The sequence below is a fragment of the Heptranchias perlo genome, chromosome 7 (assembly GCF_035084215.1).
Source record: "Heptranchias perlo isolate sHepPer1 chromosome 7, sHepPer1.hap1, whole genome shotgun sequence".
NCBI classification, from domain to species: domain Eukaryota; kingdom Metazoa; phylum Chordata; class Chondrichthyes; order Hexanchiformes; family Hexanchidae; genus Heptranchias; species Heptranchias perlo.
Genome location: NC_090331.1, coordinates 67020972 through 67043280, shown reverse-complemented (window position 1 = coordinate 67043280; position 22309 = coordinate 67020972). Strand labels below are relative to the sequence as shown.

Below are 22309 nucleotides of genomic sequence, written 5' to 3'. Positions count from 1 at the left end.
GCCATTTAGCCAATCGAGCCTGTTGTTGCTAACCCCTCCACAAACATTTTTCACCATTGTGGACTCACCGACTTAATTTCTTGAGGAAGTCAACAACAGATGTAACATTTTCATAAGAATATAAGAAATACGAGCAGGAGTAGGCCATATGGCCCCTCGAGCCTGCTCCGCCATTCAATCAGATCATGGCTCATCTTAGACCTCAACTCCACATTCTGACCCAATCCCCATATCCCTTGATTCCCTTACAGTCCAAAAACCTATTGATCTCAGTCTTGAATATACTCAATAACTGAGCATCCATAGCCCAGCCGGGTAGGGAATTCCAAATATTCACGACACTCAGAATGAAGAAATTCTCCTCATCTCAGTCCTAAATGTCCGACCCCTTATCCTGAGACGAGTTCCAGACTCTCCAGCCAGAGGAAACATCCTCTCAGCATCTCCCCTGTCAAGCCCTCTTAGAATCCTATATGCAATGAGATCAACTCTCATTCTTCTAAATTCCAGAGAGTATAGGCCCAATCTACTCAATCTTTCATCATAGGACAACCCTCTCATCCCAGGAATCAATCTAGTGAACCTTCGTTGCACTACCTCTAATATATCCTTCCTTAGGTAAGGAGACCAAAACTGCATACAGTACTCCAGTTGTGATCTCACCAAAGCCCTGTACAATTGCAGCAAGACTTCCTTACTCTTGTACTCCAACGCCCTTGCAATAAAGGCCAACATACCATTTGCCTTCCTAATTGCTACCTGCATGTTAACTTGCTGTGTTTCGTGTACAAGGACACCTAAATCCCTCTGAACAACAACATTTAATAGTTTCTCACCATTTAAAAAATATTTTGTTTTTCTATTTTTCCTACCAAAGTGAATAACCTCACATTTCCCCACATTATACTCCATCTGCCACCTTCTTGCCTACTCACTTAGCCTGTCGATATCCTTTTGCAGACTCTTTGTGCCCTCCTCATAGCTTACTTTCCCACCTAGCTTTGTATCGTCAGCAAACTTGGATACATTACATTCGGTCCCTTCATCTAAGTAATTAATATAGATTATAAATAGCTTAGGCCCAAGCACCGATCCTTGTGTCATTAGTTACAGCCTGCCAACCTGAAAATGACTCGTTTATTCTTACTCTCTGTTTTCTGTCCATTAACGAATCCTCTATCCATGCCAATATATTACCCCCAACCCCATGAGCCCTTATCTTGTGTAACAACATTTTATGTGGCACCTTATCGAATGCCTTTTGAAAATTCAAATATACCACATCCACTGGTTCAAGAAAATAAAAGTCTGAAATTTCTCCCTAACTCCCAAGAACGGTCAGATTATAATCTTAAAATCTTGATTGAACAGTTTATGTACTTTGTTCAACTCTGACCAGCTGTACTCACAACTGACGCTACCAGGATTATAGCTGCAGTTTTCCATAAAGTGCATTTACGTTGTAGTGCTAGCTTCATAGAGTGGCAGTATACCAGCCTTCCAGCACTGATTTTTTTTTTCCCATTTACATTTCAACCCAGTGTCATTCGTATCAGGTACCAGGCAGAAGCAGAATCAAAGAATCCAGCAGCAGGTCAAAGGACCCACAAAGATAATCTGTTAGCTGTTGGTTGAAGCTTTTATAAATATAAAAAGGCCTATTGATCATCCAGATCGACACTGATATTCTTATAATCTTTACACTTGTTCTTAATCAGATGGTTATCCACTTCTTTTTTAAAGGAATTAGTCAACATGACATCAACTGTTGCAGATTCCCCAGCCAATAGTGAAGCTTTCCAGCTACTTGTGGCTCCAGATCGGCTCTCAGATTGGTTCCCATATTTTAGCTCTCCCATGGTAGCAGGAAAAGATTTTTAGGTTTCTTTTAAGTCTCTCTGACTGTCCAATTCCTTAGAACAGTTGTAATTGGTTATTGTTTTGCTCTGTTTAAAGTGAAATGAAGACTTTTTTTTAAAATAGACCCCAGATAGGAAATGGTTAATCTTTGATGGACCAGTTGATGCAGTCTGGATTGAGAATATGAACACTGTGCTGGATGATAACAAGAAGTTGTGTCTGATGAGTGGAGAGATCATTCAGATGTCTCCTCAAATGAGCCTTATATTTGAACCAATGGATCTGGAGGTTGCTTCCCCTGCTACTGTAAGTAGTCATATATTAATCTTGATAGAAATATAAGGCAGATTCCACGATTGAGTGCTTCCAGCGAGGAGTGGCATTCGTAGGGGGTGCAGGTTGGGAAAGCTCGGGCCTGCAGCCCATGATTTTCTGCTCATTAATTTTAATTGATGAAAAAATCGCAGGTTGCGGGCAGCGATTTCCCGACTCTTGGCCCCTGCAAATGCTGCGCCTTGCTGGGAGCACCCAATCCTGGAATCAGTCCTTAGTGCAACAAATTTTAGGTATACTCGAAATTATCACTTCAGATGCTATGAAGAGAAAGGAAACATTTGTGAAATGTCTGAAGACATTTTGTATTTTGCTTAAATTTATAATTTTTTCAAAAGGTTTCATTTTTTTGCATTAATTTCTTCATCTGCTTGTTAAATGAATGGCTGGGAATTTCCTTTCAGCTGCTCCCGCTCCATCGCAGAAACATTGCTGGATGCACGATCGAAACTCCGTTTGCACGCACTTCTGCCAAAGTTACAACAGTAGAGCGAGAACAGCTTCAGGGAAATTTCTGGACAATGTGTTTTTAGAAACTGGAATTAGGGCCAGATTGCATGCTACATTTTTTCATTAGAATTTCTGTTCATTATATTTTAGGTTTCAAGGTGTGGAATGGTCTACATGGAACCTCTTATGATGGGATGGAAGCCTATAATGGTATCTTGGATGAATAAGATGCCTCCTGGTCTTAGTCCCATGCACAAGGAATTAGTTGAAGGGTTGTTTGACAGAATGGTGCCAGTGTGTCTTCAATTTGTTCGAAAATCAGCTAAGGTAGTAAACTGGTTATTATAAGTGTCTTATGTCTAAAAGGAATATGATTCCTGCAAATATAATTTTTTATATCTATATCTATATATATATAATGTGTGTGTGTCTACATATGTCTTCATTCCTAACCTATCAGGAACAGCACTTTTTCTACAGGAATTTGTGAAAGTCTAAACAAAACCTCGTGGTGCAGCCAGTATACAACACCATGGCTTAGTATGATGATGCCAAGTGTTAGCCTTGGCACAGTGGTAGCATTCTTGTCATTGAGTTAGACAGTTGTGGGTTCAAGCCAACTCCAGAGACTGGAGCACATAATCCGGGCTGACAATTCAGTGCTGAAAGTGTGCTGCATTCTTGGAGGTGCCATCTTTCAGATAAGACATTAAACCAATGGCCCTCTTGGGTGGATGTAAAAGATCGCATGGCACTGTTCGGGTGCTTCCGGTGATCTGGCAACATTTATCTCTCAACAAACATCACTTCACAACAGAGACTGAGGCCTACAAAACAAGTTAAAACAGGTGGTCATGGAAAAGGACAGGGAGGGGCCGGAAATAAAGGTTCTAAATTGGGGGAAGGCCGATTTTAATAGGATAAGGCAGGATCTGGCCAAAATGGACTGGGATCAGCTGCTTGTAGGAAAATCCGCATCGGAGCAATGGGAGTCTTTCAGAAGGGAGATTGAGACCATACAATGGCAACATGTTCCCGTAAAGGTCAAGGGTGGTTCCAAGAACTCCAGGGAACCTTGGATGTCAGGGGATATACGAGAATGGATTTGGAAAAAAAGGAGGGCTTTTGGCAGATACAAAAGGCTAAAGACGGAGGAAACCCTAGAGGAGTACAAAGAGTGCAGGGGGATACTTAAAAAAGAAATTAAGAGATCAAGGAGGGGCCATGAAATAACACTGGCGAGCAAAATAAAGGAAAATCCTAAGATGTTTTATAAGTATATTAAGGGTAAGAGGATGACTAAGGAAAAAATAGGGCCCATTAGGGACAAAAATGGCAATCTGTGTGTGGAGCCGGCAGATGTAGGAGGGGTTCTAAATGAATTTTTTGCATCTGTTTTCACTATGGAGAAGGTGGATGTAGACATAGAAATACGGCAGGGGGACTGTGATATACTCGAACATATTAACATCGAGCGGGAGGAGGTATTGGCGGTTTTAGCAGGCCGAAAAATGGATAAATCCCCAGGCCCGGACGAAATGTATCCCAGGCTACTGTGTGAGGCAAAGGAGGAGATTGCGGGGGCTCTGACACATATATTCAGAACCTCTCTGGCCACAGGGGATGTGCCAGAGGACTGGAGAACCGCTAATGTAATACCATTATTCAAGAAGGGGAGTAGGGAAAAACCGGGGAACTACAGGCCAGTGAGCCTAACATCAGTGGTAGGAAAATTATTGGAAAAAATTCTGAAGGACAAAATTAGTCTCCACTTGGAGAAGCAAGGATTAATCAGGGATAGTCAACATGGCTTTGTCAAGGGAAGATCATGTCTGACTAATTTGATTGAATTTTTTGAGGGGGTGACTAGGCGTGTGGATGAGGGTAACGCAGTGGATGTGGTATACATGGATTTCAGTAAGGCCTTCGATAAAGTCCCCCACAGGAGACTGGTCAAGAAGGTACGAGCCCATGGAATCCAGGGTGCCTTGGCACTTTGGATACAAAACTGGCTTAGTGGCAGAAGGCAGAGGGTGATGGTCGAAGGTTGTTTTTGTGACTGGAAGCCTGTGGCCAGTGGGGTACCACAGGGATCGGTGCTGGGTCCCTTGCTGTTTGTGGTCTACATTAACGACTTGGATATGAATGTAAAAGGTATGATCAGTAAGTTCGCTGATGATACAAAGATTGGTAGGGTGGTAAATAGCGAGGAGGATAGCCTCAGTCTGCAGGACGATATAGATGGGTTGGTCAGATGGGCAGAACAGTGGCAAATGGAATTTAACCCGGAAAAGTGCGAGGTGATGCACTTTGGAGGGACTAACAAGGCAAGGGAATACACAATGAATGGGAGGACCCTAGGCAAGACAGAGGGTCAGAGGGATCTTGGTGTGCAAGTTCACAGATCCCTGAAGGCGGCGGAACAGGTAGATAAGGTGGTAAAGAAGGCATATGGGATACTTGCCTTTATTAGCCGAGGCATAGAATATAGGAGCAAGGAGGTTATGATGGAGCTGTATAAAACACTGGTTAGGCCACAGCTGGAGTACTGTGTGCAGTTCTGGTCGCCACACTACAGGAAGGATGTGATCGCTTTGGAGAGGGTGCAGAGGAGATTCACCAGGATGTTACCAGGGCTGGAGCGCTTCAGCTATGAAGAGAGACTGGGAAGATTGGGTTTGTTTTCCTTGGAGCAGAGGAGGCTGAGGGGGGACATGATTGAGGTGTACAAAATTATGAGGGGCACAGATAGGATGGATACTAAGGAGCTTTTTCCCTTCGTTGAGGGTTCTATAACAAGGGGGCATAGATTCAAGGTAAAAGGCGGGAGGTTTAGAGGGGATTTGAGAAAGAACTTTTTCACCCAGAGGGTGGTTGGAGTCTGGAACTCACTGCCTGAAAGGGTTGTGGAGGCAGGAACCCTCACAACATTCAAGAAGCATTTGGATGAGCACTTGAAATGCCATAGCATACAAGGCTACGGACCAAATGCTGGAATATGGGATTAGAGTGGACAGGGCTGAAGGCCGGCGCGGACACGATGGGCCGAAGGGCCTCTATCCGTGCTGTATAACTCTATGACTCTAGGGATTCGGATCAAGGGAAAGGAGATGACTGGAAGGCTCTCTCCCTTTACGGGTGAAGCCCCCCGATGTCCGATCTTCCCCCCCCGATGTCCGATCCTCCCCCCCAATGTCTGACTCCTTCCTCCCCCCCCCCCCCCCTGCTGTCCGACTCCCCCGCCCCCCACCCCCCTCCAATGTCCAACTCTCTCCCCGTAACGTTCAACTCCGCCCCACAATGTTCGACCCCAATCCCCGATGTCCGACCCTCTCTGATGTCCGACGCCCCTTGCGATGTCTGACTGCCCCCCCCCGATGTCTGCCCTGCAATCTCCCCCACAGATGTCCGACGCCCCCCCCCCCCGCCGATGTCTGACTCCTCCCCCATCCATCCCACCCCCCCCCCCCACCCCACTGATGTCCGACTCACCCCTTCCCTCCGCTCCCAAGCTGCAGGCCTACCCGTCCGACAGTCAGTCAATCTCACAATCTGGCTGGCTGCGGCTGGGTATCGGATTCCAAAAATCAAATCAGGTCCTGCTGTTAAATTCCATTTTTCTGGGTTTCCCAACCGCTAAACCTCCCCTTCATAAACTTGAGCTCATACAAAACTCTGCTGCCCGTATCCTAACTCGCACCAGGTTCCATTCACTCATCACCCTGTGCTCGCTGACTTACATTAGCTCCCGGTCCAGGAACGCCTTGATTTTAAAATTCTCATCCTTGTTTTCAAATCCCTACATGGCCTTGCCCTTCCCTATCCCTTTAACCTCCTCCAGCCCTACAACCCTCTAAGATCTCTGTGCTCCTCCAATTCTTGCCTCTTGCGCATCCCCAATTTTAATCGCTCAACCATTGGCGGCCATGTCTTCAGCTGCCGAGGTGCTAAGCTCTGGAATTCCCTCCCTAAACCTCTCCACCTCTCTACCTCTCTCTCCTCCTTTTTAAGATGCTCCTTAAAACCTACCTCTTTGACCACCTGTCCTAATATCTCCTTATGTGGCTTGATGTCAAATTTTGTTTGATGGCAGTCCTGTGAAGTGCCTTGGGACATTTTACTATGTTAAAGGCGCTATATAAATGCAAGTTGTTGTTTTTGTTGTTGGTCTTATATAGATTCCACTCCTGACTATCCTTTCTATTTTTCATTAAACATCAGGGTTGCTTGAGAATGATTGCAAAGAATTTTTATTGCTTGGAAAGATACACAAGGGGTATTGCAATCTGAAGAGGACTTTTGGAGCTAGAAGGGCTGATTCTGCATCTCTGTGTTTTGAGTAGGGAGTGGCACTCAAGGGAATGCACGGTGGGACATTGCAACTCATAAATCTACGCCCATTAATATTAATGGATGGAAAATCAAGGGCTACTTGTCCACGAATTTCTACCATGAGCTGGGCGCAAAGAATCGGTCCTACAAGTGTTAGTCAGTATAATAGCCACTAGTTTGAAAAACGATGTTCCTCTGTATCCCACATAATTGATTGTAACTCTTTGTTGTATGGTATGCTATATATAGATTTGATTGAAATGTTGCACCGTTAATTTGTTCTGTAGCCACATAGTTACAATTCTGATATAAACGACGAACAGAGGAGACAGTAACTTGACATTACTGATGTTAAAGACTTTGGGTTGAATTGCTGCGGGCATTTTCCCGCTCCTCAGTCATAACCTCAGCACATTAAGCCATTTTTTTAGGCTTTCCGTAGCTCTTTGTCCCCTTTTTAACAAAGCAAGTCTACTACTCTTAGTTCCTGATAAATGCTAACCCTGAGTAACAAAATTCTCAAATTTTCCTTTCAACCTATAGGAGCTAGCTCCTACTGCTGACACAAGTTTGGTACGGTCACTGATGAACTTTATGGACTGTCTAATGGGAGAATTTACAGATGCAGCCAAAATCAAGCAAATGAATGAACGAGATATTTGCTCTTGGCTTGAGGTAGGCATTACTTTTGATGTGGATAAATTTAGAAGTTTGCATCCTTCTGAGGCAATAAGAAAAGATTTTTCTGATTTTAAAAAATATATTTGGGGATGTTTTTAATGTGAACATATACAATTGAAACTACCAGTGTAAACATTATAATGGATGTTTCCGATGTAAACTTCTATCCTGTCACAGTGTACTTGCAGGCCTACCACCACTTGCCGTGCTTTGATGCCCCCCAAATCCCATCCACTAGCTCCCCCACTGTTTGGCCTCCTCAGCCTCTGGTGTTGTTCCTTGGCTTGGTTCTCCTGCTCTGATTTGAGACTCCCTGTAAGGCTTCTTGCTGCACCACCCACCTCTGCTTTTATTGTCCTACCTCACTCCAGCTGTTAATTAAAAATTGATCCTGGGACTCACCTGGGGGACAGGCTGATAGCCAAAAATATAAGTGCCTGGTCTTTGGCTCACTCCTTCTGTCCCAACCCCAATTCGTCTAGGTCTCCCAAAGGCTGCCTTTCCGACAAAGACACTCTGTGTCCATTGGATCCCACGATCAATGCCATGGGAGATCCACTAGTGTTGTTTATAATGTTCATTGTAATTGAAAAATGGAGATTTTACACACTGCAAATTCTGCTTTATAAGTCATGTTGTCACACATGTTTTTCCTATCCTCCATGTTTATTGGAATAATGCGTACATAGGATTTTATTAAAAATTAAAACTGCTTTTACTCATAAAAGGTTACATTTAGGCTTAATTTTCCAAGTGCCATGGATGAGCTTGCTCGCCTGTGGCAAGCACTCCTTTGTTCGAGCACAATATTAGTGAGAAGAAATGGATCTGATCACATCGACGATGAACCCTTGCTGTACCTTAAAGCTTGTACATTCCTGCCAATGAAAATCTTTTTTTAAAAAAAAAATTGCTCCCACCTCCAAAATGGTTACTGGAACCAGAGAAGAAGAAGACAAATAAATTAAAGATTTAAAGGATAAAATAAAAAGGTAAAAAGTTTAGAATGGTTATGGGACAAGTAGAAAAGAGTAAAATAAATGTTAACACAAAAAGGACAATATGAGGAAAACGATGATAAATGAACACAGGTAAATTATTTACATTGTTTTATTTTTATGTAAAATTATGGTTCAGATGTTTATTGTTACTATTACAACAATAATTTTATTCCTAATATTTTAATAATTTTCCTACTGTAATATTAATGTTTATTTCATGGATATGATGCAAGAAGGAGACAGGAGTTGCCCTGAATCTGCCAACAATCTAGGCATTAAGAATATATGCACTCCAATTGTAGAATAATCATTTAACATCAGTATTTATTCCTCATGCATACCCATAGAGTGATTTTACCTTAACTTGACTGTTCTTGCTTATTCATAAAATATGTATAAATAAGTAGTTTAAAAAAACAGCTCAGCTGCTGATTTGAGTTGCTGGAGTATGTGCCTTTCTTAAAACAAAAGTTATATTCGGGTTCATAAGACCGAGCATTTGACAAGGTACCGCATGGTAGGTTGTTACATAAGGTTAAATCTCATGGGATCCAAGGTGAGGTAGCCAATTGGATACAAAATTGGCTTGACGACAGAAGACAGAGGGTGGTTGTAGAGGGTTGTTTTTCAAACTGGATGCCTGTGTCCAGCGGTGTGCCTCAGGGATCGGTGCTGGGTCCGCTGTTATTTGTTATTTATATTAATGATTTGGATGAGAATTTAGGAGGCATGGTTAGTAAGTTTGCAGATGACACCAAGATTGGTGGCATTGTGGACAGTGAAGAAGGTTATCTGGGATTGCAACGGGATCTTGATCAATTGGGCCAGTGGGCCGATGAATGGCAGATGGAGTTTAATTTAGATAAATGTGAGGTGATGCATTTTGGTAGATCGAATCGGGCCAGGACCTACTCCGTTAATGGTAGGGCGTTGGGGAGAGTTATGGAACAAAGAGATCTAGGAGTACAGATTCATAGCTCCTTGAAAGTGGAGTCACAGGTGGATAGGGTGGTGAAGAAGGCATTCGGCATGCTTGGTTTCATTGGTCAGAACATTGAATGCAGGAGTTGGGATGTCTTGTTGAAGTTGTACAGGGCATTGGTGAGGCCACACTTGGAGTACTGTGTACAGTTCTGATCACCCTATTATAGAAAGGATATTATTAAACTAGAAAGAGTGCAGAAAAGATTTACTAGGATGCTACCGGGACTTGATGGTTTGACTTACAGGGAGAGGTTAGACAGACTGGGACTTTTTTCCCTGGAGAGTAGGAGGTTAAGGGGTGATCTTATAGAAGTCTATAAAATAATGAGGGGCATAGATAAGGTCGACAGTCAAAATCTTTTCCCAAAGGTAGGGGAGTCTATAACGAGGGGGCATAGATTTAAGGTGAGAGGGGAGAGATACAAAAGGGTCCAGAGGGGCAATTTTTTCACTCAAAGGGTGGTGAGTGTCTGGAACGAGCTGCCAGAGGCAGTAGTAGAGGGTACAATTTTGTCTTTTAAAAAGCATTTGGACAGTTACATGGGTAAGATGGGTATAGAGGGATATGGGCCAAGTGCAGGCAATTGGGACTAGCTTAGTGGTATAAACTGGGCGACATGGACATGTTGGGCCGAAGGGCCTGTTTCCATGTTGTAACTTCTATGATTCTATGATTTCAAGTCACCTTCCTGAGTTGCTCCAGTGATATTACATTTTTGGAGTTTTATTCCAGATGCTTTTCTGTGGTTCAGTTTCTCAGACCTTTGCTGTAGATGAGCTCTTTCTCCCTATGAACCAGTGTGCTTTCAATTTACCTTTCAATTAACTAAAGTAATTTATAGTTTCCCAGAGGATGAACAGAAAACCCTCTTTACTATATTTTAGCTTACTGGTTGTGACATGTAATCTTCTTCAACTTCATAAATTATCAACAGTCAAACAGATTTATTAAATAATGAATGGGTAAATGAACAGTGTCAATGACATACTGCAGGTTTAATGATAGTTACAGGCTTAACTGTAAGATAGAAAGTAACCATTGCATCTGCTGAACTAAAATTTAGTGTGATTTGAAACTGGTTTAAAGTCATTGATTTAACCTTGCATGGCAGTTTGCCGTTGACGTCCACTGAAACTGTCTTGTCTATCTATATCTCTCAGATGGACTATCCAAGTGGAACAAGACAAGGCTGAAATATAGAGGGTAATTTTAACCTAGCCGCCCGGAGGGAAAATAATGGGATCAAATCGACTGCCCATTTTACACCCCATCTAATTTTACTTTCCATTGACTTCAAAACTGGTGGTTGATCCAATGCCCATCAGTTGGGTGGGTTAGGTTAAAATAACCCCATACATTCAGAATTTAACCAGGTAAAGGAAATTTAAATATGTACCTGTTAAATTCACGTAGAGCTGCCAATCAAACGTTTTTAAACAAAAGCCACAGGATGCTTGTATTTGAATTCAATGGCTTGGCCTCTTTGATCCAACGAAAGGTCTTGAACAGAAGGCCCATTCTCTTATAAGTATAATATATATCTCAAAGTGGGGAAAGATCACTTTGCTGCACAGCATTTAAATTTCATAAGGAGGCAGTGTCTGCTGGTGTTTTCCCTCTGTGGGTTAATGGGGAATGCTATTTATGTGAAGGTTGAACTTAACTCAATGAATGAGGAAAACAATACTGAACATCTTTGTCTCTGTCTCTGGTTGCAAGTTTGATAATTGTGTTCCCACCTGAGTTTGTTCTAGGTTTAGTATAAAATTAAGTTGTTTCAACTGTTCTTTATTAAATGGACTTCTGTGCGATTTCTTCTTCTCACTGTTGCTTTTTTATTCATAGGGAATTTTTCTATTTTCCTTAATCTGGTCTATTGGTGCTACTTCCGTAGAAAAAGATCGACTGAAGTTTGATAAGCTTGTGCGGGAGATAACCGATGGACCTCTTACTGAGGATACAAGAACACGGTTCAATTTATTTATCCAGGTTGATCCTCCAGTCAAACTCCCCACTGTTCCAATTCCCAAGGAAGGAATAATTTACGATTATTTGTTCATTAAGGACGTATGTATTAACAAATTGCTGATTAAAAATAGAATAAGCACATTGATTAAAATGGATTCTAATCTATGTAGAGGATATGTGACCATCTCATTTTCCCCATGTTTGTGTTCTCACTGTGCCATAGTACCTCTCGTAGCCAAGAGAGTAGACAGACAACCTGCCCCATGCAACTGTCTATACTCCTCTCATGCTGCCATGCGTACGTCTGCACATGAGACTTCCTTTTCGTTTCCTCCCCTTTTGTGGGAGAAGGTGTCATGCACTTTTTTGTAGCAATGAGATTAAGATCAGGAACTCAGATGGTTGAAAGATCAAATCTAAATTCCATCACTCTGGTGCTGCACATTGGTGATCCAATGTGTTGTGCCACTGTATTGCCTCGTTTGTAAATACACAGAAATCCCATTTTATTAATTCAGGTATTCAATTTCTACAATGTAATTAGAAAAAGATATTAGAAATGTAAAGAAGACCCTGGAGATAAATTTAGATAAAGATGTTAAGCATTATATTAATAAGTATTTCCTGATACAGAGGCTGTGGAATGCTTTACCAGAGTTGGTGAATGAAGCAGAGATTAAGGGCAGCATTTTAGCACCCGCTATCGTGTGCGTTCCTGGCGGGGGGCCCCCGAAAATCGGGAAATCCCGGAGCGGGACCGGAGCCTGCCTCGAACCCGTGCACTTCCGGGTTCCCCACTGACACGCTGGCGGTCGCGCGCAGCCCCCGCTGGTGGGAATCCCGCAGGCAATTAAAGCCAGCGGGATGCCACTTGAACGTATTTATTTTGCTTGTTCAGGTCATTAACTGACCTGATTAAGGGATTATGTGAGGAGGTGTGGGATTTTAAAGCAAACTGGGACTGTTTCCCACACTGGGGGAAACACTCCCAGTTCAAATGGACCTGTTGCAGCTGTCAGCCTGTGGCAGCTGCAAAGGTCCATTTGACAGGTGGGGGGGTGGGTGGGGGAGACCCTCACTCATTGCAGGAGGCCACTCTGTCACTTGGGACAAAGTATGGCCTCCACCACCCTCCTCCTGACAATCAAAGTCACCAACTTGCACACTTACCCCGGGGTCCAGAGACATGTACCTACCTTGCGGACCCCCTCAGATGTACATCTTCCGGATGGGGGCTGCCATAGCTGCAGTCATGACCTCCTCAGAGGGTGAACAGCATCACCAGCCTCACCAGCCTCGCCGTCCACCTCTGACACGTGTGACACATCCACCTGTACAGCAGGAGGGAGGGCTACCGCAGAGAGAGATGCGTTGCAGAGGGCACTACCCTCGCCACAGGGTCCATAGACCGAGGCTCAGCTTCCTGGACCTCTCTGAGCAGCAGTGCACATGGAGGCTCAGAGTCACTCGACATGTAGTCGTGGACATCTGCAGCCTCCTTCATGCCAAGCTGCTCCCGGCTGGCCCGAGCACCATCTTCTTACCTGTCGCTGTCAAAGTCACCACTGCCCTCAACAACTTCTCCTCCGCATCCTTCCACGGTGCAACCGGGGACATCGCCGACGTCTCTCAGCCGTCTGCACAAAAGAGCCCTGCAAATACACCTACACCCACCCTGCAGTGACACAATGGGTGTCATCAGTTGGGGGTCTTCATAGTGATCCTCAAGAAAGGGCATTATTGCACAAACCAGACAAGATTCGCGAAGACATGGCAATAGTGGTGCCAATATAATATGTGATGTGAGTTGCTCAGAAATTCAATATAAGTAACAACCGTGACAAACCCTCAAACACCCTTGTGCATCCCTTTCATGCTCACGACACGTTTGCCTTATGCTGCCTACAGCACATATGTGATGCATGCCCTGTGGCTGCAGCACGGGTAGTGGCAGGTTGAGTGAGGCTGACCGTGAAAGAGATGCACGAGAGGGTGAGTATGAGATGGAGCCATGAGATTGTATGAGGATTGGGTTGAGTGGTAGTGGCGGAATGAGTACTGGTGAGGTGAGTAGGTGCAGGTAAGATGAGGATGAGGTTTGAGTGGGTATGAGGAGTGATGTGACAGAGTAGTGTTGGCAGTGCTGAAGGAGATGTGGGGTGGGGGCGGTGATGTGGCAGACGAAGTGTAGGGGAAAGAGTAAGTGTACTCATTTTTGCTGACCTACTGAGGTCATTGGAGCGCCTCCTGCATTGTATGCAGGTGGGCGATATGTTGGTGGTGCAGGTGACCTCCTCTGCCACCTCGAGCCAGGCCTTCCTGGTGGCAGAGGCAGGCCGCTTCCTCCCGCCCGCCGGGGGGAAGATCTCTGTCCTCCCCCTCCTCCTCACCCCGTGTATTGATACCTGGAGTGAGGCATCATTAAACTGGGAGCAGCCTTCCCCCTGGGCTGCTCCATGCTGTAATTTTTTCTATTTGTTGCAGCATCTGTCAGTGGAGGACTGCCCCTTTAAATAGAGCTCCTCCAGCTGACAGATCTTACTGTGCATGCACAGTCCGCCCGACGCGCAGATCAGCAGTGGGGAACCTGGAGGAGCAGGTAAGTGGATCCAATTGGGCTACGATCGCGCGGGTGGCTGACTGATTTCGCCGGGCGCGTTACCCAAGCGCCCGATAGCCCCCCCACCGAGAACCCGCAGCCCTGGTAACATCGGGCCCCATGTCAATATTTAAGAATAGGTTAGATATGTGGTTGAAAAAAAGGGGTTAAAGGGATCTGGGAACAGGGTGTGTATATGGGATTGGACTCGTGCCCATGTGAAGGATAAACACCAACATAGACTGGTTAGGCAGAATGGCCTGTTTCCGTGTTGTAATTTCTATCTAAAAATAAACACATGTCCAGTCATTTTGTTGCGCTGAAATGCAACTAATGCAACTTTGGGAAAGAAAGACGGGAGGGTTTCCGGGAAGTTCTATTTATTAAAAGATCAATCCTATATTAATTTATATAACTTTTCCTTCTGATGCCACAATTTTGAAATATGAAAAAAGTCAAAATTCAAAATGTTATTGTTTCTTATATAAGAATCACTCGAAGGTTATCATTTCTATTTAATAATTTTGCTCACATTTTATTTTGTGCATGCTATTTTTCAATTTCCTATTGAGTAAATAAAACAAAATAAAGATAAATCTGCCAAAATTCCATAAGACCGGTGGCTAGGAAGACTTGGGGCTCTATTTTCGCACCCACAATCGGGTGCGTTCGTGGTGGGGGGGCTGCGAAAATCCGGGATTCCCGGGGCGGGTCCGGAGTCCAGCACCAACCTGCCCCATTTCCGGGTTCCCCAGTGACGCGCTCACATGCGCGCGCAGCCCCCGCATGTGGGACTCCCGCCGGCAATTAAAGCCGGCGGGGTGCCACTTAAAAGTACTTGAACAAGTACTTCAGGTTGTTAACAAACCTGATTAACCTGATATTTTAGGAGGGATCGGATTTTGCAATTGTAGATCGAATCGGGCCAGGACCTACTCCGTTAATGGTAGGGCGTTGGGGAGAGTTATAGAACAAAGAGATCTAGGAGTACAGGTTCATAGCTCCTTGAAAGTGGAGTCACAGGTGGATAGGGTGGTGAAGAAGGCATTCGGCATGCTTGGTTTCATTGGTCAGAACATTGAATGCAGGAGTTGGGATGTCTTGTTGAAGTTGTACAGGGCATTGGTGAGGCCACACTTGGAATACTGTGTACAGTTCTGGTCACCCTATTATAGAAAGGATATTATTAAACTAGAAAGAGTGCAGAAAAGATTTACTAGGATGCTACCGGGACCTGATGGTTTGACTTATAGGGAGAGGTTAGACAGACTGGGACTTTTTTCCCTGGAGAGTAGGAGGTTAAGGGGTGATCTTATAGAAGTCTATAAAATAATGAGGGGCATAGATAAGGTAGATGGTCAAAATCTTTTCCCAAAGGTAGGGGAGTCTATAACGAGGGGGCATAGATTTAAGGTGAGAGGGGAGAGATACAAAAGGGTCCAGAGGGGCAATTTTTTCACTTAAAGGGTGGTGAGTGTCTGGAACGAGCTGCCAGAGGCAGTAGTAGAGGCGGGTACAATTTTGTCTTTTAAAAAGCATTTGGACAGTTACATGGGTAAGATGGGTATAGAGGGATATGGGCCAAGTGCAGGCAATTGGGACTAGCTTAGTGGTATAAACTGGGCGACATGGACATGTTGGGCCGAAGGGCCTGTTTCCATGTTGTAACTTCTATGATTCTATGAACTAAGACTGTTTCCCATACTGGGGGAAACACTCTCAGTTGAAATGGACGTGTTGCAGCCATCAGCCTGTGGCAGCTGCAAAGGTCCATTTGACAGGTGTGGGGGGGAGACCCTCACTCATTGCAGGAGGCCACTCTGTCACTTTGGACAAAGTTTGGCCTCCACTACCCTCCTCCTAACAATCAAATGCATAAACTTGCACACTTACCCCGGTATCCAGACACATTTACCTACCTTGCGGACCCCCTCAAATGTACATCTTCCAGATGAGGGCCGCCGTAGCTGCAGTCATGAGCTCCTCGGAGGGCGAACCGCATAACCAGCCTTGTCGGCCACGCCGTCCACCTCTAACACGTGGAGCTCCACAACACAGTGCTGTGACACATCCACCTGCACAGCAGGAGGGAGGGCAACCGCAGAGAGAGATGCTTCGCAGAGGGCACTACCCTCGCCACAGGGTCTACAGACCGAGGCTCAGCTTCCGTGGACATGTCGTCGTGGACATCTGCAGCCTCCTTCATGCTGAGCTGCTCCCGGCTGGCCTGTCGCTGTCAAAGTCACCACTGCCCTCAACAACTTCTCCTCCGCATCCTTCCAGGGTGCCATCGGGGACATCGCCCACTCTGCAGTGACACAATGGGTGGCATGAGTTGTGGGTCTTCATAGTGATCCTCAGGAAACGGCATTATTGCACAAACCAGACAAGATTCGCAAAGATGTGGCAGAAGTGGTGACAATATAATATGTTATGTGAGTTGATCAGAAATTAAATATAGGTAAATACCATGACAAACCCTCAAACACCCTTCATGCTCACGACAAGTTTTCCTTACGCTTCCTACTGCACATATGTGATGCATGCCCTGTAGCTGCAGCACAGGTAGTGGCAGGTTGAGTGAGGCTGACCGTGAAAGAGATGCATCAGAAGGTGAGTATGAGATACAGCCATGAGATTGTATGAGGATTGGGTTGAGTGGTAGTGGTGGGATGAGTACTGGCAAGGTGAGTAAGTGCAGGTAAGATGAGGATGAGCTTTGATTGGGTGTGAGGGGTGATGTGATAGAATAGTGTTGGCAGTGCAGAAGGAGATGTGGGGTGGGGGTGATGATGTGGCCGACGGAGGGGAGGGGAATGAGTAAGTGTACTCACCTCGGCTGACCTACTTAGGTGATTGAAGCGCCTCCTGCACTGTATGCAGGTGGGCGATATGTTGGTGGTGCTGGTGACCTCCTATGTCACCTCGAGCCAGGCCTTCTTAGTGGCAGAGGCAGGCCGCTTCCTCCCGCCCGCCAGGGGGAAGATCTCTGTCCTCCCCCTCCTCCTCACCCCATCCAATGATACCTGGAGTGAGGCATCATTAAACCTGGGAGCAGCCTTCCCCCTGGGCTGCTTTATGCTGTAATTTTTCCTATTTTCTGCAGCATCTGTCATTGGAGGACTGCCCCTTTAAATAGAGCTCCTCCAGCTGACAGTCTATGCTGCGCATGCGCAGTCCGCCCGCTGCGCAGCTTTCCAGCGGGAAACCCAGATGCACAGGTAAGTGGCTCCAATTATCCTGTAATTGCATACGGAGCACCCCGATTTCACTGGGCGCGTTACCCACATGCCCAGTCGACCCCCCGCTGAGAACCCGCCACCCTGCTAATATCGAGCCCTTGCAGTCTTCCTGGTGGCCACTCTCGATGAATCTGGCAGATTTGATTTTGGGTGGCAGACAGGTACACAGGGTCCACGCATTAGGAACCGGCAGTGATAACATCGACCTTATGTAAAGGCAATTTTATTCAAGTGACCAAGCAGAGCAGATTTGAGTGATTATCACCATTGGATCTTGAATCCATAAGAATGTAGTTTAGAGGTAGACAGGTCAACTGCTTGCACTTTTAAGCAGAAGTTTATTTAAAATAACATGGTACAGTGATAGGTAAGGGGCAAATGAATATAAGAACATAAGAAATAGGAGCAGGAGTAGGCCATACAGCCCCTGGAGCCTGCTCTGCCATTCAGTAAGATCTTGGCTGATCTTCGACCTCAACTCCACTTTCCCACCCAATACCCCTTGATTCCCTAACAGTCGAAAAATCTATCACTATCAGCCTTTAATATACTCAAAGACTGAGCATCCACAGCCCTCTGGGGCAGAGAATTCCAAAGATTCATAACCCTCTGAATGAAGAAATTTCTCCTCAACTCAGTCCTAAATGGTCAACCTCTTATCCTGAGACTATGCCCTCTAGTTCTAGACTCTTCAGCCAGGAAAAACAGCCTCTCAGCATCAACCCTATCAAGCCCTCTCAGAATCTTATATGTTTCAATGAGATCACCTCTCATTCTTCTAAACTCCCGAGAGTGTAGGCCCATTCTACTCAATCTCTCCTCATAGAACAACCCTCTCATTCAAGGGATCAATCTAATGAACCGTCGTTGCACCGCCTCTAAGGCAAGTATATCCTTCCTTAGGTAAGGAGACCAAATTGTACATAGTACTCCAGGTGTGGTCTCATCAAAGCTGTGTACAATTGCAGCAAGACCTCCTTACTCTTGTACTGTGGTGCCCTAAATCAGGTTTGTGAGAACTGACTTAACAACTAGCTGTATTATTTTCCCGTAAAAGCTGCCATAGGTTCTCTCCTGAAATAAGAGAAACTCATAGGACTGAGGAGGGCATAGAGCGAGTGCATTGCCGACCCGGAGGGATGGAATTTTGGGTGCAGCCTGTTTCTGCCCTGGTTTCTTCCCCATTTAACTTCTGCCTTAAATTTCAGTTTGGAGGGGAGACACAAGGAAGTCTTCCACCTGCACCACCACATAAAGCGGATATATCTGGAGGACTTTGTGGGCTACCTGGGGATTTCCTCCATTTCTTCCCCCATTAGGCCCAATGGAACCATTGCCAACTGACCGATGGTGCAAGTTCCATTCAGAACCTAGCAAAGGCCCCAGAACTGTACTAGGGAGAGGTCAGAGTGGATCAATTACCTTTAAAATGGCAATGTTCTCCCTTAGGAGCATTTTTAAAATATAAAGGATCTTCCCCTTCAGCCCTTCCTGGGCCTCAGCTCTGCCCTTCGAGTGGCATGGTACTGCTCCAATATGCACCCTTACAAGGATGGGCCACCAGCCCTGAGTATTTAAATGAGCCTGTCCCCAAGATTTTGGACAGGGTCTGCTTACGGATCCAAGGGCAAATGGGAAAATCACTCTGCCATATTTCCACCAGCAAAGCAGGACTCCTGAAATTTTGGCTCTTGGTTGCGTAACCATGAAATCAAGTTACCTTGACCTGGGAATGTGAAAGAAAATATTGCTTTATTTGCCTCCATATAAAGCAATTTTATAGACAATAACAGGTTTACTGTATCTAATTTAGCTTTAACTTTTTCAACTTTAATTCTTAGGGATCAGGGAGATGGGAACTATGGACAGAAGCATTGAATTCTGTTCCCCCCATTCCAAAAGATGTAGAGTTCAATGAAATTATTGTACCAACCGAAGATACAGTTCGCTACATGAAATTGATGATGCTTTTGACAACAAATCAAAAACCTTCTATATTTGTGGGTCCAACCGGAACAGGGAAAAGTGTCTACATTATTGTAAGTGCTTTGTTGTTGAAGCAAGTAGCTCAATAAAATAAAGTTAATTAATTACATCACTTCATAAAACATCTGTAACATTGTTACTAATATTTTAAAAACAGGTTATTATCACTAGGTTGCAGTAGTACTGGATTATTTTTGAAGCAAGTGAAGTTTCAGTCACTACATTAGAGAGGAAAGGAGGATTGTACCGTGCAACAGTGATGGCAGTTGTTCCATCATTAAAGAAATAAAATGAAGCACAGCATTAGGTTATTTTGGATTGGTATATCTGGGTTATAATGAAATTGAAGGTTATAGAAATAGACTGAGGTACGAGGTAATTCACAGGACACAGTGCATTGGACACTCTGCTGCTCAAAGTTGGGGCAGGCAATGGTCATCATCTATGGAGGGCAGCTGGCCAGGGTTAAATAGTGAAGGTGTGAAAATCAGCTATGTAAGTTTCTTCCATATACCCATAATCTTTAACTGTTTTAATGCCTATATTTTGAATATCAAACCCCTTTATGCATCGTTATTACCGATTTATGTGTGGCTTCACATTATAAAGCGACCCATAGTGTGAGAATTCCATCTAGCCGAGCCCGTCTTTTGTTGTAGGAATTTTTGTATTATTGAGCGTTTCTGAAGATTTTAGAATCCCTCGGCTCAAATCAATACATTTATATCTTTTTTTGAAATTTGACCTATTCTTAAACCTGCAAAGAAAGAACTTGCATTTATACAGTGCCTTTCACAACCCCAGCGTGTCCCAAAATGCTTCACAGCCAATGAAGTACTTTTGAAGTATTGTCACTATTGTAATGTAGTTAACTGCAGCAACCAGTTTGCAGACACCAAGGCCCCACAAATAGCATTGAAATAAATGACCAAATAATCTGTTTTAGTGGTGTTTGTTTAGGGATGCATGTTGACCAGGACACCAGGAGAACTTCCCTGCTCTTCAAATAATGCCAAGAGATCGTGGCTCAGAGGCAAGAATGCTACCACTAAGCCAAGTCTGTCATATTGTAATGCCTGAAGTGTCACTTAACATCATTATTATTGTTCTGACCTGTTCATCTATGAATTTAGTCTGTATCTGTTTTCTTTTTTTGTAACTGTCCATCATTTCTTTCTGAGCCATTGCTATACAAACAGCAATGCATACAAAACAATTGAACTATCAGCATGTATATTGTAAATGTGCTCGAAAATTGCTAAGCGAATAACATTATCTATAACGTTTGAGTATAATTCACCCTATAGGAGTGATTCCGCGATCTGATGCTTCCAGCATGGAGCCATGTTCACAGGGGGTATGGGTCCAAGAATCGGGGTTGCAGTGTTGTAGCCCAGTCTTCAGTCCATGGTCCCTGCAAGAGAAGGCTCCCTGCTGGAAGTGCAGGATCGTAGAATTATCTCTACCACTAGGTCATATTCCAGTAACAGTATATACTATAGACCTTATGTAGCATTCTGGCCACGACCCATTGCTCACAGAATAGAAACAATGACCAAGGGGTAGAATTTCTGATTAACAAAGCTCAGTTATGAATGCTTAATGTGCTTGTACTACATTCCTGTGTGCCCTATTTTTAACGTGCATTTTTTAAAGTAAAAATAGCTGCATAGAAATAGTGCCTACAGGAATGTAGTATGATCATGTTAAGGGTTTGTACATGAACTTTGCTGATTGCAAGTATTAATTTCATATGTCCTGAAGTTTTATCACTGTAGTTAAAAGGGAATACATAGGTGTGCATTTTCTGCAGGGGCTGTTCTTCCAACATGGCAGGATTTTCATTTGCCCCACATATGGCCCCCTGGCCCCAGCTGAATTTCTGGACTTGGTGTAATTTAAATGCAGGAGGGGAACGCCCCAGCCTCCACCAGATTGTACCCAACTGGGAGCAGATATTTGCTGCAGTAAGCCTCAAGGGCCTCACAGCTGGAGGAAGAAAGCCTGAAAGAAACATTTTTTTCTGTTGAAAACGTATAGTGATGCTGCTGGGACCTATACATGACCACTCTCTGACAGTGCTATCACAGGCCTGTGGACTATGACCTTTGAATTATGGGGCCCAAGAGGTGGTTCCAGTATCTAGTGTTCAATGGGGGAACACAGTAAAAATACGGCAGAAGCCATTATTACCCCGGCATTAATTTAGTTTGCATGCGCCCATTCACGAATGGGCGGGCGCATATTAGGTTGCTGAAATAGGGGGAACCTTAGGATCTCTCTGGATGAATGAATTATTCATAATTATCTTGTGATCCAGTCTTATCTTGTGGTTGACTGTAAATTGTAATTTTAAAGACTGCTGTTCATATGTACATCCCCATCTTCCTTAGAAACCTCCCTCTTGATGTCCTGCTCCCAGGCCATGCTGGAACACCTGAGCTCACTGTATTGTGGACAAAAGAACACTATTTACATAGAAGATTGATAGACCCTCCACGTTAAAGTGACTCCAGAGAGTCAAGCGGCTTGTAACTCTTGCCAAAATATGCACACTGCTAAGGCAGTGATCAACTTGGAGATAAAAAAAATCCCTTTCTCTCCAATGAAACTACTATTGAGAGGCTCATATGACTGGAGCCCCCTTGTTTTTTTTATATAAAAAGAGATTCTATATGTTGTCAAATCTGAATTGTGAAAATTATTGTTTCATGTATTGGGCTTCTTATTGCCCTCTGCATTTGAACACAAATGTTAGCCCCTATTTTGTGAGGCTCTGTTAGTGGCACAGAGCCTCACCAGCCATCCAGCCATGAAAGTGTTGATGTGACCTGGTACACAGGTGAGCACACTAGATCTATTGGACACTGCA

The 22309-nt window shown here is 44.3% G+C and overlaps 1 protein-coding gene across 1 annotated transcript in view; it reads left to right on the top strand.

Moving 5' to 3' along the window:
• dnah7 (dynein, axonemal, heavy chain 7) overlaps positions 1 to 22309 on the top strand; it is a 338773-nt gene that overhangs the window by 120644 nt on the left and 195820 nt on the right. Inside the window, 5 exon segments of the mRNA XM_067987762.1 lie at positions 1984 to 2166; positions 2794 to 2970; positions 7519 to 7650; positions 11488 to 11709; positions 19293 to 19490. Of these exon segments, the coding sequence (XP_067843863.1) occupies positions 1984 to 2166; positions 2794 to 2970; positions 7519 to 7650; positions 11488 to 11709; positions 19293 to 19490 (912 nt within the window).